This window comes from Colias philodice, chromosome 7, assembly GCF_061535455.1.
Source record: "Colias philodice isolate Cphi_HAF_F1 chromosome 7, ilColPhil1 Martin Lab GWU primary, whole genome shotgun sequence".
NCBI classification, from domain to species: Eukaryota; Metazoa; Arthropoda; class Insecta; order Lepidoptera; family Pieridae; genus Colias; species Colias philodice.
This window is the reverse complement of record NC_143092.1, coordinates 6,862,529-6,879,508: the sequence shown is the minus strand read 5'-3', so window position 1 is coordinate 6,879,508 and position 16,980 is coordinate 6,862,529. Positions and strand designations below refer to the sequence as shown.

Sequence of the window (16,980 nt, the reverse complement as noted above, 5' to 3'; positions counted from 1 at the left end):
TTGCTTTAATTATTTGATTATGTAACCTGCTCTTAAATTTCGGCCAAGTTTGGAGATTGTAAGATCCTTGTTTAAAACCCACCTCGTTTAAAGTACATTTTACCGAAAAAAGTACCTAAATGAAATTGGTGTAACACATACCCACACACATACTAACTACAAAATATACCTATAAAATTATGTTTTAAGTTCCACTCTTTTGTGTACATTATTTAATTACAAAATTTTGAATTGATGGCTAATTCCGAGCAGTGATATAAGACTGAATGAAAAAAAAATAATCTAAATTAATTGTAAGAGGAACATTCTAGACTCTAGTGCGCTATAAGTACTTACTCTCTCGTCTAATTTCCTTAGTACCTACAACTTTGCATAATGCAGGATTAGATAAAATTGAGTAGTTACCTTAATTAACATTTATTTATGCGATACTTTTGTGCCTGATAGGTACCAGTATAAAATCTCAAAATCTCTTCTTCCCATGATGTTGCTTCAAAAGAATAGTAGGTTGCCTATAAAAAGTGAAAACGTCTTCATATATCGCGGGTAAATGTAAGATACATTTGACAGATTAAAGTAATATTGATAATCTGTTGTCACACGAGTGTGGAATGAACTAGTGGGTATGTATACCAAGTTTCTAAATTATCTTCAATTTACACCAAACTGAAGTTACTTTTAAACCAGCGCAGGCTACCTACCAGTATATATATTTTGTCAATTTGCATCTATAGCGCTCGTAACTGTAAACTTGGAATGTGAACAGCTTTCTTGAAGAAAATACGGATGAAAATCGAAGTCTATGATTCATGTAATCAATAGATATTGCACAGGGAGATAGTAATTGATTTTTCCGCTTCGTGTTAAGCCGCGTATAAATTAAGCGCGGCAAACCATCGAACATAGGCGCGCGCGGCGGCCGCGCACTATTTAGACGGGATTGCCGCGCGCGGCGACCCGAACATTGCCGCGCTCGAACGTGCCGCGGGGCGATCCGCTCACTGTCGGTTTTTGAGACCGCATCAAAGGAACTTCAGGCGTTCGCTCGCGCGCCGTGTGGACGGTTTGTAGTTTTGGTGATTCGGCTCGCGCGGCGTATACGTAAAAATGGACAACGAAAAGTGCCGTTTACTAATACAATTGTATGGCGCTAATGAATTTTTATAGAACAGCAAATCCTCCCAATACCACAATAAATCGCTGAGGTATGATGCGTGGGTAGAAATCAGTAAGAAAATGGATATACCTATTCCTGACTTGAAAAAGAAAATTCTACACTTTTGGCATCCTACAGAAGAGATGTTCGTGATGGATCGCCTGCCGCGCGCGGCAACTACGTTCAACTTAAAATATATCTACATATTGGCTCGCGCAGCAAATGAACGTCAACTCTGGTCGAACATTGGCTCGCGCGGCTGCCGCGCTTAATTTATACGCACCTTTACTTACTAACGTTCGTCATCATTGCTGATTTTATACAAATTGTAGTTTATACTTTATACTATCGTTTAGTTCTACTTTAATATAGAATATTTAAATCGGCATTAATTTGTTACCTAGCTAAAATTGATTCAAAGCCTAGCAAACTTTTATAGGTATTTTTTATCTTACATTTAAATATCTACTGTAAACTAAAGGCAGAAGCTTGTGTTACATATTAATATATCATTGAACATTCCTGATTCCCTACGTACATAGTATGATATTAGTTATGTACATTATTGTTTACAATGTGCAATTATAATGTGCCCATTGTTTTTAAAATATCTATTATCTTATGAAAGTTATATGTAAAAGATCATAACAATGGAAACATATTTACTTTCTTCAGTAATTTTCTCGATAGCGGATCTAAAAGAAAAGCATTTCATAATAAGCGGAACTTAGGAATTGTGTCAAGTCTAACTATAATTTCTAAATATTCAAGATCGGCTAGTTCATATTAAATATTATTATAATTATTAGGTACCTACCTACGTATCTTATTTTATAAAGATCTTTTAGAAATAGCTTTGATCTTTTTTACAACGGAAACCAAAAGGGTCAAATAAATTAAAGAGAGAATAAGTATACAGTACCTTATGCCGTGCTTGCCAAATATTATAGGTACCTAAGTAGCTATTGAATTCTATATAACTACCCAATTTATAAACAATATTTATTTATTTTAATCTAAGTAAGTACATAATAGGAACTAGGAAGCCGCATAGTTTAAGATTTAATAATTTAATTGATAGATACTTAAGCACAATCTGCAAATCTTTTGCTCATCCATCAATATTTTATTGCCTCATTAGTATCAAACTCAAGCTACTGAACCAGTAACGAGTTGAATCGTTATTTTGTAAAAAAGTTTGACAAACACATTAGCGTTCCACCACAACGGTTTAGAAAGAGAAATTGACACAAATGCCGCCAAAATAATACAGATTATATGTTTGCGAATAAAAAAATGGATGTAAACAAAAATGTTATCGAGTGTGTGGTAAGAGTGGGCCAGTAGGGCAGCGAAATGTTAGCTTTCGTTATTATGGTTCGTCCACACTCCACACGCATCGCGTAAACTTGATAGGTACATAGTAAGTATGCATTTGCCGACAAATAAGAATTTAAGGGTACTTAAGTATCTTCTATATGATAATATACTCTTTTCTGTGTAGGTAATTAGGAAAAGGATAGCACAGATTGAACATTGTATTCACTTGTTGTACCTAATCATTTGTAAGTGTTAATTATTTTGCAAAGATCCTTCAGTATTTTACCTATAACTTAAAAACAAAAGTGAATCTAGTAGATAATATCATATAATATGTACGAATACTCACTAGAGTTAACGTAATAAGGATCATCCAGTCATCGGCATCGTATGGATTGATAAAGATGAATGATCGTTACGATTGGTTGATTGAAATAATTGAGACTACAGACTAGAGAACAGGATAGTATGCATGCACACTGAGGTTTGCTCTGTATCGATAGCCAGATCAAATGGGTTGTGTGGCTGAACTTTTACTGGTCAATGGCAGGCCGTTATCGAGTTACAACGACCTACAAGGACGCGCCGCATTCCGATTGTCATAGGCCGTGAAGGATTGTCGGTTTGTATAATCTCATTTGATTACGACTTTTGGTAATCCATATTTGGGCATTGTAAAGATGACTAAAACCTTTCGATTTTGGGTGAAGTTGTTGATAACGATTTTTTTAAATATAAAAAATATATAAAATTTGTACTCAACTACCTACATACTTATATATTTTAATTTTATATAATTACAGTTACTCTATTAAATATGTTAATCACAACCATCGTAGTCATCTAAAGTTTAATTTATATAGAAGGGCCATATTTTCTCCAAGTTCATCAAAAAGGCACAATGTCGCGGTATAGAAAGTGAAGCTTGATCTAAATGTGAAGCAGAACGCATCATTAGTATTTAGGAATAGGGTGGAGTCTCCTATTATCGGCCTGCTCCTAATATCGGCCTTTTCGAGAAAACGGAATATAACTATAAATATCGATCTTAAATCATAAAAGTTTTTATGCAAAAAGTGACTCTATATACATAAGTAAAACCTCCCAAATTTCGGTGTGGGTACCTCAACTCTTGAAAATTCAGTAAGCCATAGAGCACGTGCAGGTAAAAACGTGCGTAGTTTGGCGGCATTGCGTGGTCAAATCGCTGAGTCGACGCTTTACGTTGATAAGTATTTTAATGGAATTAAACAAACATATAGTATTGAATATTATGTGTTCTCAAAGAAAAATAGTCAAATTATCGATAAAATAATGTGTTTTTACATTTATTTGTCTTTTTAATGAAATAATTGCGGGGCCGAGATTGGGGATCTGTATTTGCTGATAAATCTCAATATCGGCCGGGTGGTCGATATTGGGGTAAGGCACGAAAACTTCAAATAACATGTTGAGCTATTTTATATGTTAGCAGTGATATTAATAAGGTTAGAAATTAAACAACAGCTCCGTTTTATCACTGGATCCTAAAGTCGGCCGCCTAAAAACGATTTTTATTAGCTACGGCCGATATAAAGCGAATTGATGCGTAATAACGGCCACCTTAGTAAAACCTTTTCTACTACCGTCGGACTTTACAATAAACAGGGAGGTGATGTATTTTAATTTTTGTTAATTGCTATGCCAAAATCATGCCAGCACAATCTAAACTAGCAAAAGATCAACTAAAACTAAAACGTTGGCTATTGCAAACGTTTTCCTTTTTGTTGACCTTTTTGTTTGTCCTTTTTGTTGACCATAGTAAAATTATAGAGACAGTGAATGCCGTCAAAAATCAAAATATGAGCATCAGAGAAGCATCTCGACAATACGACATCCTGAGGACCACTTTACAAGATAGACTTCATGGAAGAATAGACACAGAATGCACAGTTGGTAGAGATACCGTCTTAAACCGAAATGAAGAAGAAGAAATTGTTCAATGGTTGATACGGATCTACGGTTTTCCTATCTACGGATTCCTGGATCACGTGGCAACGTGATAAATAGCGTTAAAAATATTATAAAAGAAGATAAAAGACCCAATCCGTTTAAAAATGGAAAACCAGGGAAAAAGTGGTATTCCTTGTTTTTAAAATGAAAGAAGCTGGCCAGGGCTGTAGTTACAGAAGAAAGTGGTTTAATGACTTACAAGAACATAATATAAAATCAATCGGAAACGGAAGACATATTACAAGACCCACGGAGAATATTAATGGGGATGAGACGAGCTTTATAGTATATTTCCGAAGACAGGGAAAGTAATAGGGCCTAAGAGATGGAAGAACATATTTTATGAAGTTGCTAAGGGCAGTGAAAAAGTAACAATAAATGTTTTGCTAGTCATATCTGCAGCAGGAGAATCTTTATGGTTGTTTTCCCTACATCCGTAGACCACGTAATCTTTACCACACCATCCTCCTGGTTTCTATGAATATGTTGGTTTAATGATTGGGTGATTTCTTATAACATTTCAAAGCCAATTCTTTTTCTAGTTGATTGACACAAGTCTCATTTAACCCCGAATCTTTATTTGTTTTAGGGCCGATTTTTCAATGCTCGGTTAAAACGTATCCGTCCAATAAAGTACCTATTACACTATAATATTAAAATGTCACGTAAACTGTCAAATACGGACAATTAGAATACGTTTTTAAAATGGTAGTTTTATACATTATTCGACGAATAAGTTTTATCCAAGGATTGAAAAATCAACCCTTATAAGAATACTGAACTTGGTACATTACTTTAAATTTTTAAGACAATGTAACGAAAAGACTATTCATGATAGGCGAGTTAAAAAAATGATTTGCATCTCAATCGATTATAAAAAAATTTACCAGTTTTAAGTTTTATTCATCTAACTTCACCTAAGAAAAGGTATGCCGATATTAGGGCCAAAGACGGCAGATATTAGGGTGTTATCTTGCTGTTAGTGGCCGATATTGAGGGAAATCGGCATATTCGAAATAAAAATTCTATATTTAATAAAGTAACAATGGATTCGTAATTTTGCAAATGTAGTAATGGAGTTTCAATATCTATCTACCCGAAAAAGGCACTGTAAGAAAGAAAAAGCTATTAATGTAAAAATAACACCCAGTCAAAGTTCAAAAAAAGTTGACATGGCCGATAATTGGTGCCACCACCCTATAAAGAAAACAAACTTATGGCATATATGCTTTCATCGTGCTATTATAGTATGTAATGGATTTATAACCGCCTACAAATGCTTTTGCTCTCGCTTCTCCTTTCTTTAATAATTAAACTTGTAGTTTTAATATCAGACATAAATAATTCATGCCTGAAATTAAAACTACAAGTTTAATTAGTTAGACAATTATTCGGGACAAATATTTAAATGTAACATTCATACATAAAAAAAAAAAACTCTACATCTGAGGTATAGTTTTACATTCATTACATACATTCGATCCTCTAAAATAATAAATACGTCGTTTAGGAAAATCACTACCTAAACTTTATCATTGTATTGAACACACAGTATCGAAATGCAAGTTTGCATAAAAAAATTACCTGTCTATAAATAATTTGAGAGCGGCATGAGGTCAATGATCGTAATAGTTACCAAGTTTTTGTTTTAAATTCGGTTGTTTTTTTTATGGTTGGCCCTGCCGTGAGACAAAGATGCACTTTCTCTGCGAACTTGACCAACGTGAAAATGTCCATTATTACATTAATCTTTCGACCAACTGTCAACGATCTTAAAACCTTGATTTCGGAGTTAATTATTTAAAATAAAAATATTTTATCATATGTACGCATAAGCATAATGATTGAAATTAATAAAATGTTCTTTACCTATGTTAATTTTTGGAAATATTTAAAAAATATTACTTTCTCAAAAAGTACAGTAATGTCCGACTTATATTAAAATATGTATTATATTTTTATGATAACATCTGCTTTAGTATAATGATAAAGATATACGAATTACTTATGAAATGTAACTAATTAAAAGTTTAAAAATAAAAGTTGCATTCATAGAAAGTATCTATGTGTTGTTATAATGTACGTACAGTTAAAATTCTTCCTAATTGATAAAATAAAATATATGGATCTAATATAGGTACCTACAATATGTTTATTGTTTTTATAACTATACTTACATCTACAGCAAATATTTAATGGCACATAAAGGTGAAAATAATGACTGATTACGTCCAATCACCTGAAAAGAGATAGAGTTTCTTAGATGAAGTAAGGACCCACCAACAACCCGTGCGAACCTAGGTCATATTTTTGCTTATTAAACGTTATATTATTGACTACTATATTATGATAGGTATTCTTGTATTTTCTTGGCAATTGTTAATTACAATGCAACGATAATTGATATTTATTCCACTCTTAAATACCTCCACTCTACTAGAGGAAAGGATAGGTGTGAATTATTCTGACAGAACTTTCTTTGCTTATTTGCTTTATTATGCAATACCATTCTCTGTGTACCATCTATTATTATCTAATTATTACATCATCTTAGTTAACAAAAAACGTTCTCTAGGTAATATATCTACACTAGGGATGTAACGATACATGATTTTGCCGATACGATACAGATACCGATATTTGTAGTAATGTATCGGCGATACCGATACCGATACCGATATCGATGGCTTGGTAGAAAAATAAATGTGAATTATGCATAAAAAGTTACCAACATTTAACAGAGACTCAACTGTTAATCGTATTCTTTTAAATAAAAATGCCAAATCAAAAAACAACAAAACCATTTATTTTCAGTTAAACTTTAAGTAATACACATACAATCAGTACCTAATAAAAGTTTACTATTGGTAGAGTTTTTTCAGAAAACAAAGTGCGCACGCGCGGGCGGCCTCCCGCATCGTTCATTGGGCGCGGTTTTTTTAATTGTTTGATATCGGTATCGGTTGTTTTATTATCGGCGATACCGATATATCGGCTTGCCGATTATATCGGCCGATATATCGGTATCGGTATCGGTATCGTTACATCCCTAATCTACACATTAACATCCCAATTTTAAAACTTCAAACCTACATCACATCTAATAGTGTTTTATCACGCCTCCTAATTTTATTTTTTTTAAAGGATCTCGCTACTGTCTTTCTAGACATAGTCTATAACACAGGTTACCTATACAAAAATGCAAAATATGTTGATTAATCATTAGTTACAAGTTATTGAATTATTAATGCTTATTATTTTATGAAATTTGGATAGACTTGTGAGCTGGGACCTGGGAGAGATTCATAATTTTTCTTATAGCAGAGATAAACATAATCGACATAACTATTTATTGCTCTATTGACTTAAGAATAAGGGGTCGACACGTCGACTATTAATATTTTTTGTGTAATATTAATGTGACTATCTAAAATATTGTATGGACAATAGTGAAAAAAATATGTACAATGAACAATAGTGCGTTGTTCTATTGATATGTTATGTGATTTGTGTTAAATGCGTAATTTTCTTATACCTAGCTATTGAAGCATAGATAGGTACCTACTACCTAAGTAGGTACTTTAGCTTTATACTCGTATATCAAAGTAATTAAAAGTCCTATCAGAAACTGTTCCATTAAAATTTAACTTTATTTTTATATTCCCTTTTGGTACTAAATCACATTTGCCATAATATTAAGTGGAATCTTATAGATAGGTACTTGATTATAGTTATCGCCACAAGAAGACACACTTTGTAATGGTGGGTTCAGACGCTTGTGTTCAAACTTCAAAGTGACATTCAACGAGCACAAGCACGGGTGCAAGCATGTACACATGTTGTTTGTGCATGCGTCCGTGTTTGTTTGTTCGTACCGTCGCGTAAGCGCACGGGCTGCTTGCCGGGCTACTTGCCGGGCTGCTTGCCAGGCTGCTTGCCACGCGTCTGAACGTACCATAAATTGCATAAGGCATCCTTACATTTAACAATAAAAACCTAATTTCTCACGTGCCTCTCAGTCTCACACCGCAGACATTACTTATGTAATAACTAATAACAAAAAATCATTAGACAGCCACGGTCATTGGTCTTTATTATGTAACGTTATGGCAAACTTCGATACTGATAACCGTTTACATACATTATTTGTAAGAGGTACGTGTTGACTGAGTAAAATTCGAAAGTTGACTGTTTTTTATGTAACTGGAACATGTTTGTACTAAAGGTTCTAGACTAAAATCGAAGGAATTATATCTGTGAACTTGTAATAGATGAAGGCTTTTTTTAATAGTAAAATGTATAAAAATGTATCGCTAAAATTTTGTAGTCTGTGTGCGGTTTTGTGGTGAATGTTTGGTAGTTAGATAATGTGGTTGAATGGTAGCCTTTAATTACGTGAGGTCTAGGGTAAAGGTAAAAAAAGATTAAGGTGAAGATATGTTTTATTTGAGGTAGGTATAAAATAAAACGACATATAACAAATCCTAGTATTATCCTCGTACCATGATGTAAGAGATTACATATTATGTTCCATAAGTTAGATTCAATGAAAGTATTTTTTTTGAGGCAGTGGCTAATTGTACAAAGAAAGTCAAGGTTGGTAACAGTATAATAAAAAAATCAAAGAACATTATAAACATTGAACCTGACAAAGAAAAAGATTCGACAGAGTATTTTCGTTAATGGGTCTGTAATAGCAAGGCAGGATTGGTATTAGGTACTTATTGATTTTCATTAAGATAGAAAGGACGGACTATCTAGCTCTTTATTACACACTTACTTATTTTATTATTAAAGTTTTATTTGAATTACTAAATTTATTGTACATAGCTTATTCATTCAAATTGCACTCTTTGAACCGTTTCTCACACAAGTGACTCTGGCTTTTAAATTCTTCTTGTGACGGCAGATGGCGGTATAATGCAGTCGATCCTCCGTATTCATTACTTACAATCTCGTCATTCCCAAACACAGTTTTTTGCATTTTGTTCACAAATGGAGTTATTTTGCATACCAATAGCTGAATGCAACTTGTATCTTCAGATTCCTGTTCCCTTATAAGGTCTTCTAGTAAATCAGGCAATGATTCGTTTTTCGCAGTTGCAAGGAGCTCTTGTAATTTTTTCGAGTCTTTATTTAACATCCATGTTGATAAATCATCAGAACGCTCCTGTCGGTTTGGACGTTTTGGACCAGATAAAAATGTCGTTATCTGAAATTATTATCTAAATATTAGGTAGTTACTAACTACTTACATATTACGCACTCGCTCTCTAAAATTTAACGAATTTATTTGAAAACAAGCAATTATGAATCCAACTCATGCCTCATTCTTCAGTTTCTGAACTTTAGACAGATGGCGTTAGTAGTATAGGTACTAACACAGACGTACTAATAATATTGTGGTAACTAGGTAGTTCAAGTTGGTTGTTTGATTTAAAAGAATCAGCATTCAGAAATATTTCAAATCGAGAAAAAAGTAATCAAAAAACCTTAACACTTTATGTAAAAAATAGAGATTTCTATGGTTTAAATATTTTATTGTCTTACCATTTGCGCGATGAAAATCAAGGCATTAACAGCAACAGCACTGATTTGATTTGTTTGTAGGCCCATTAACTTGACCAAGTGCCGCCATGGAGATAAAAGGTTTGGGGATTCATTCACATCATAATTCTGATATTTGTCATTTGAATAATTTTCTTCTGAGTGCAAAGAGCTCGTAGAAGGGTATTCTTGATAGACTGGATGTTTTCTTTGTGATGTGGGATTTTTCTTAGGCTGGAATGCACGAACGACGAAATCTGCTACTTTCATTGCTACCGATTCTGATCCTGTAATTGTTAATTTAAAGGCTTATTAGACCACCCAATTTTTAGGGACCCTAACCCTAACTAAGAGTGGTGTAATAAGACTTAGGGAGTTAGTGTCCCGATTTAGGGCGATCGGGTCTGCCCGATCTGCCTAGCTCCCTAAGCGCCCTGCAGATTGGGTAATGTAATAACGTTTAGGGCGGTTAGGGAGCTCAGTTGCCGCGCGACTAGTGCGTGGAGTGGCTGCTTTTGTATGTAAGCTGTCACCAAACTTCCCTACTACAGGTTTATATAACTTAAAAGGGAAGTTCCAAATGTTTGTGATCACACCGCCATGTTAACAAATAAATAAATTGTTTAAATCAATTGTTTATTTAATTGTTTTAAACCTCAACAAGTGTTCAAATTGTTCTGCACCTACTCTAATTAATTCATTAAAACTCCCGGTTCAAGCACGCTTAGTATTTGCATATTTGAAAGCTTTTCACGTAACCGCAAATACTCTTTCACCCAGATCTTTCTCTTCTTTTTTTAATATTTGTTATTGCGTCAACGGTTGCCACTGCTACAGCAACTTTTTGAAGTTTCGATACTGACGGCGGCATAATGTAAAATGCAACAATACGTTTATCTCTCTAGACATTCGCGTATAAACTGAGTTAGGGCCCAATTCGCAGAGAAGTGTAATAAGCGCCACACTAACTAGGGAACACGCCCACCCTAGATGCAGGGCCCTTCATATCGGGTAGTGTAATAAGCCTTTTAAATAAAATTTAATTTTCGAATAAAATATGACCAATTTAATTAAACCTTAAAGTTTATTCTCTCTTATAGATTAAGTATTAAAAGTATTAATAGGTTATTGGTTATTACCTTCTTCCATAGAATAATTATTGCATGTAGCAATTCGAAGATAATGTAGGAATATAATCAATAAAGTCTACAATAGCACCTACAAACTTTTATAAAATGTTTTTTTTTTTATAAATTTTATTCTGAATAATAAAATTGAAAGAAAAACTCTACTTATCTAGAGCAGCGCTACAGGGAGACACCTAACTAAATAAGGAAAATTATATTTATTTCGTTTTTCGATTTCTTACCCAAAAAATCTTTAGCAAACTTCATCCCATTAGTGAAATGATCAATTACACTTTCACGTCTTAAATTTTGATCTCCAGATACAACATGAAAAATAATAAAAAATATCACAAGCGACGCCATCTTTAGACAATGTACGACATTACAATGAGATGTTCAGCCATGCTTCGATTCTTGAATTAATAGGTAGCAAGCGCAGCCATCGCACCATAAAATAATGAGAGATTACAATACAGGCTGTTTTTATTTGAGAAATAATTAAGAATATTAGTAATTTATTATTGGTGTACATTATTATAATTAGGTTGGTATTGAGAATAAAGTCGGTTGAGACTTGAGAGGAATCTTAAGTGTCTCTACATGTTATAACGCAACAACAGATGGCGCTATTAGTTCGAATTTCTAAGTTTATTCATTGCGGGACAAGGACGGCTTATGCAACTTGTATTTCCGACAAAAGTATTGAACACACCTTATATTATTGGAAAAAATAAGAACGCTGAAAAATACTAAATTAAAAAAAAATTAAAAAAATTCTAGCAATGCCTACTTAAATACACATTCATCAAAATCATTAGCCAAGCGCCTTTTATAGTTTCGACATGATTTGATAGTAAGAAAATTAAGTAACACTGCACGAATAAAAACCTTATAAGAAACATAAAATATTCAACGTTTAAAGATGTTGCCGAGCACACGTGTCAGAAATGAAACTTCTTTGAAGATTCAAAGATACTAAAATCGTCGCCTTGCTCCATGACGCGAACTTTTGGAATTTTATCGGGCATAAAGAAGTTTCATTTGAAAAGTAAATAATTTATTGGTGTTCTAACCATTCAAAAGCGCTAATTTTCAGCAGACCCGGGTTGATTACACCACCGTTCGCGTTGGTCCCAAAAGTTTTACCTTCAGTTTGATTATAATAGTGATTGAGTTTTGAAGCATAATTAAAATGAAATGCAATTCCTGAATAAATTATAATATTAATTCTCTAATTTTCAATTAGTTATTCAGAATTGGGTAATGATGTGGTAATTCCTACGTCGTTTTTATTGGTTCATCGGTATTATTTATTTAAGTTAATTTGTATATTTTTAATGAGTCTCTACATAATTGGCAGTATATTAATTTTAGTTCACTTTATGTTATATTGTAAACACAATACAAATTAATCAATTTTTATTTACATCCAAAGCTCAATTATATATATATTTTATAGAGAAGTACGTACCCATATTAGAGCATAGACACTCATCACGGAGAGAAATTATAAATATTTCAATTTAACTGCACAAACAATTTATCAAATTAGTTATGGAAAACACCAAACAACAAACAACAAACTACAAACAACGAACAACGAACAATGAACAACGAACAACGAACAACGAACAACGAACACCGAACACCGAACACCGAACACCGAACAGCGAACAACGAACAACGAACAACGAACAACGAACAACGAACACCGAACACCGAACACCGAACAACGAACAACGAACAACGAACAACGAACACCGAACACCGAACACCGAACACCAAACACCGAACAACGAACAACGAACAACGAACAACGAACAACGAACAACGAACAACGAACAACGAACAACGAACAACGAACAACGAACAACGAACAACGAACAACGAACAACGAACAACGAACAACGAACAACGAACAACGAACAAAAAACAACGAACAACGAACAACGAACAACGAACAACGAACAACGAACAACGAACAACGAACAACGAACAACGAACAACGAACAACGAACAACGAACAACGAACAACGAACAACGAACAACGAACAACGAACAACGAACAACGAACAACGAACAACGAACAACGAACAACGAACAACGAACAACGAACAACGAACACCGAACAGCGAACACCGAACACCGAACAACGAACAACGAACAACGAACAACGAACAACGAACAACGAACAACGAACAACGAACAACGAACACCGAACAGCGAACAGCGAACAGCGAACAGCGAACAGCGAACAGCGAACAGCGAACAGCGAACAGCGAACAGCGAACAGCGAACAGCGAACAGCGAACAGCGAACAGCGAACAGCGAACAGCGAACAGCGAACAGCGAACAGCGAACAGCGAACAGCGAACAGCGAACAGCGAACAGCGAACAGCGAACAGCGAACAGCGAACAGCGAACAGCGAACAGCGAACAGCGAACAGCGAACAGCGAACAGCGAACAGCGAACAGCGAACAGCGAACAGCGAACAGCGAACAGCGAACAACGAACAACGAACAACGAACATCGAACATCGAACAACGAACAACGAACAACGAACAACGAACACCGAACACCGAACACCGAACAGCGAACAACGAACAACGAACAACGAACACCGAACACCGAACACCGAACACCGAACAACGAACACCGAAATTTATTTATTTTATTTATTTATTTATTTCTTTGTAATCATACAGCATTACAATAAGTAACAATTTTTAATATATTAGTACAGAACTAAGAGCCAATTAAGATTACTACTTAGATAAGTTAATTTTTTAAATGAAATTTTTTAAATGAATTTCAAATAAAGAAACTTTAATTTTAACATTATTATAATTATTTTACTTAATACTTAGTCAACTAATAAGGATTCCTCCAAATACTCTAAATTTTGGCCAATCTGGGAGATTGTATTTTTTTATTTATATTTTTAAAAACTGAAACAAGCTAACGTCAGTGTCAAACTGTCAACAAAAGCGCGCTCGCTCCTAAGTACATACATCGCGTTCCGATTCACACAACATTGGGCGCGTTACTACGGACATGAGTGATTGCAATCGCGGTCATCGCTGACTGTAATCGCGTCCAGAAAACATAAAGCCTATGGGTGATTACAACATATTAATCAATGTTTTAAACATGAATAAAACACAGTAAAAGTACAAAGAAAAAACATTGAATTAAACATAAAACATTGACAAAACAAAAAAAAACATGTTTTTTCTCATAATTTACTGTTTTTTTGCAACCCTGTATGGTATGCCTTAAGTAGGTATGGGTATTCTGATAGTGATTAGTACCTAACTACGTAAGAAATAAGAATGTTGTTTTTGAGTTTATCCACACTGCACACATACAAAAAAACTCATTAAAGACTGAAAACAAATTTTTAACATAAGATAAAAAATATTACCTACGCATTTCTTCGCAATCACACTGTAGATAGGAACCTATTCATTACATAAGATTTGAGTGCACCTACCGCATTGTCATGGCAAAAATAGAGCTACAATAGGTAATGATGAATATCTATGTTACATATTTACTTTATTTTCTTATATGTAATTGTTTAAAACTTTAAAACATAAATAATACACTACCTACTTACTTAGACAACTGTGCTCTCAGCGCACCCACACCCACGCCTTTAAGTTGCAACTTGCAACGCCATCTGATTCAACCTATGATTTTTTATTGCTTGAGAAAAAAATTGTAGGTCTGAACTTAACACAAGAAAATATAATAAACATTTATTAATACATATGCATGTAATTTTATAACTATTTGTGTCTTATTAATTTACAGTTTACAAGACGAAATCTATCTTGGTACATCTGTTTTATTATAAAGATTTTGCCCTTATATAAGAACACATTACATTTCATGAGGATCGACAATCGACATGATCAACGTACCTACAGCTAAAACATGTAGAGTCGCTTAATTGATACATTACGGTTTAAAAAAAATAAAATATAATAACTGTTAACACTCTTCCTGACTGTTAAAGATGAAGATAGATAACAGCTCTATCCCGTTAGACGACCGTTTGTCTGTTGTGCTCAGTAGACCAAAATAATTCTTGTCACCAACGATGCATAATCATTTCTACAACCCAGGTCCTACAATAAAAACGTCACCATGTTATCTTTTTTACTGCTCTTGCTATCATGCAAAACAATATCAAGTGAAGTGACTACAGAAGTTCAATTATTGAATGAGTTATCCATAGAAAAGTTATTGCAACTGAAAAATTCGTTAAAGGATATGACAACAGAATATTACAATACTACAGTGACTACACCAAGTTATATGGAAAATTTCGGGGCACAAGCAATGGCCATGCGAGCTCCTCCCATAAAAAGAGCAGACTATGAAGATGGGCTGTACAAGAAAGAAGGCAACAGTAAGCTAAGCAATATATTTTCAATGTCAGTGACCACATTGGCGTTTTTGGCATTCGGTGGATATTTGTTATGTTTGATAGTACATGCAATGAGGGCGAAACATAATACAACATCTGTGGTAACTCCACAACCGACGATTTTTGTAAATGCTGGCATAAAACGGCCACAAACGCAGTTTGCTGCATCATATGGTCGGAGAAAGAGGGAGGTGGAGAATTTACCTGAAGTGATTTTGCCGCCAGAAGAAATGTTTTCAGCATTGTTGCAAGTCTGCGAGGGTTATGTTAAATGGAATGAAAATAACAATTGATTGATGTTTAAAATCCCTAAGCCTGTTTCTAACTTAAAATTTATAAGCCAGTTTTCCTAATGACTTTCAGATAAATTTAATTCTTATCTTTAGTTGCCCAACAGCCATTTTATTATCTGTGTTTACTTGTTCATAGATCTACTCAAATATTGTTATGTATTTCTTCAATAATGTGAAAACTATGGGAGTTCTATTGCATGAAAGTGTTGATGCAATCTAGGAGGTATAAATTTTCTAAATACCTTCCGTGGTTTATTGCACGTTGAGAGCAAAATTGATCGCAGTAATATTCGGCACATAATGTGAAGGCTATTATTTTAAATCAACGCCAAGCAAAACAGTGTTTACATTAAAAGCAGGAAGCCAGATTGCCCCGCAATATACCTACAATCTGTAAACGTTTTCAACCTGTCAAATATTCACGCTAACACCTAATAATAGCTGTATCTTCGTTTAAAAGATACTATTGTGCCTACCGTTTTAAATTTGCTTTAATGTGTTATGACGGGAAATTGGTCCCTATTTTTGGTGGTTAAAGTATGTTTTTGTGTAAACACGTGGCGTTTTTATGATATTTTGGTTGGTTATAAGTATGCGGTCTTGTTTGTAAGAGCTGGTAATGAGGCGATCTGTGTTCGTTCTGTCATCACCTTAGCTCCACTGTTTATAGATCGGTGGAACCAAATGCGTTGAAGTACCGATGTTAACTTATGATTAAGTACTTTCTACCCGGACTCTACATTTTTGTATTATTATATTTAATAATTTTCTAGTAAAACCTGATTTATGAATACCGATAAAAATATGATGAATTAGTTGGTAGATTTCTTAACACGAGGTTCTTTAATCAAGAATTTGCTACAAGAAAATTGGAAATATTAACTTTAATTTCTTTTAACATTTGACCAGCTCCTATAGTTAATTACTGAAAATAAATATATAGATTTGATAGTTTCATTAAACGTTAGATTAAATGAAAGGGATCGGAAACAATCAAGAAATTAATAAATTCCTTTGAAGCAAACACAATTTTTATTGATCCTACTAACAAGCTCCGAAGCTTAAAACGCAAAAAATTAAATACGTATGTATAAAGAAAGTAATCTAGT

At 34.0% G+C, this 16,980-nt stretch overlaps 2 protein-coding genes across 2 annotated transcripts in view; both read right to left on the bottom strand.

The window, feature by feature from the left end:
• Positions 1–5,112: 5,112 nt before the first annotated feature.
• Positions 5,113–16,980, bottom strand: part of LOC149487132 (uncharacterized) — a 45,319-nt gene continuing 33,451 nt past the window's right edge. Inside the window, exon 17 of the transcript XR_016315882.1 lies at positions 5,113–5,249. The gene's annotated coding sequence lies outside the window, so the exon portion shown is untranslated. The remainder of the gene's footprint in view (positions 5,250–16,980) is intronic.
• Positions 9,006–11,535, bottom strand: LOC149487134 (uncharacterized). Its single transcript, XM_089697374.1, has 3 exons — positions 11,385–11,535; positions 10,019–10,302; positions 9,006–9,680 (listed from the first exon to the last, which is right to left on the bottom strand). The coding sequence occupies exons 1-3, from the start codon at positions 11,503–11,505 to the stop codon at positions 9,300–9,302; spliced, it is 786 nt and encodes a 261-aa protein (XP_089553500.1). The 5' UTR covers positions 11,506–11,535; the 3' UTR covers positions 9,006–9,299.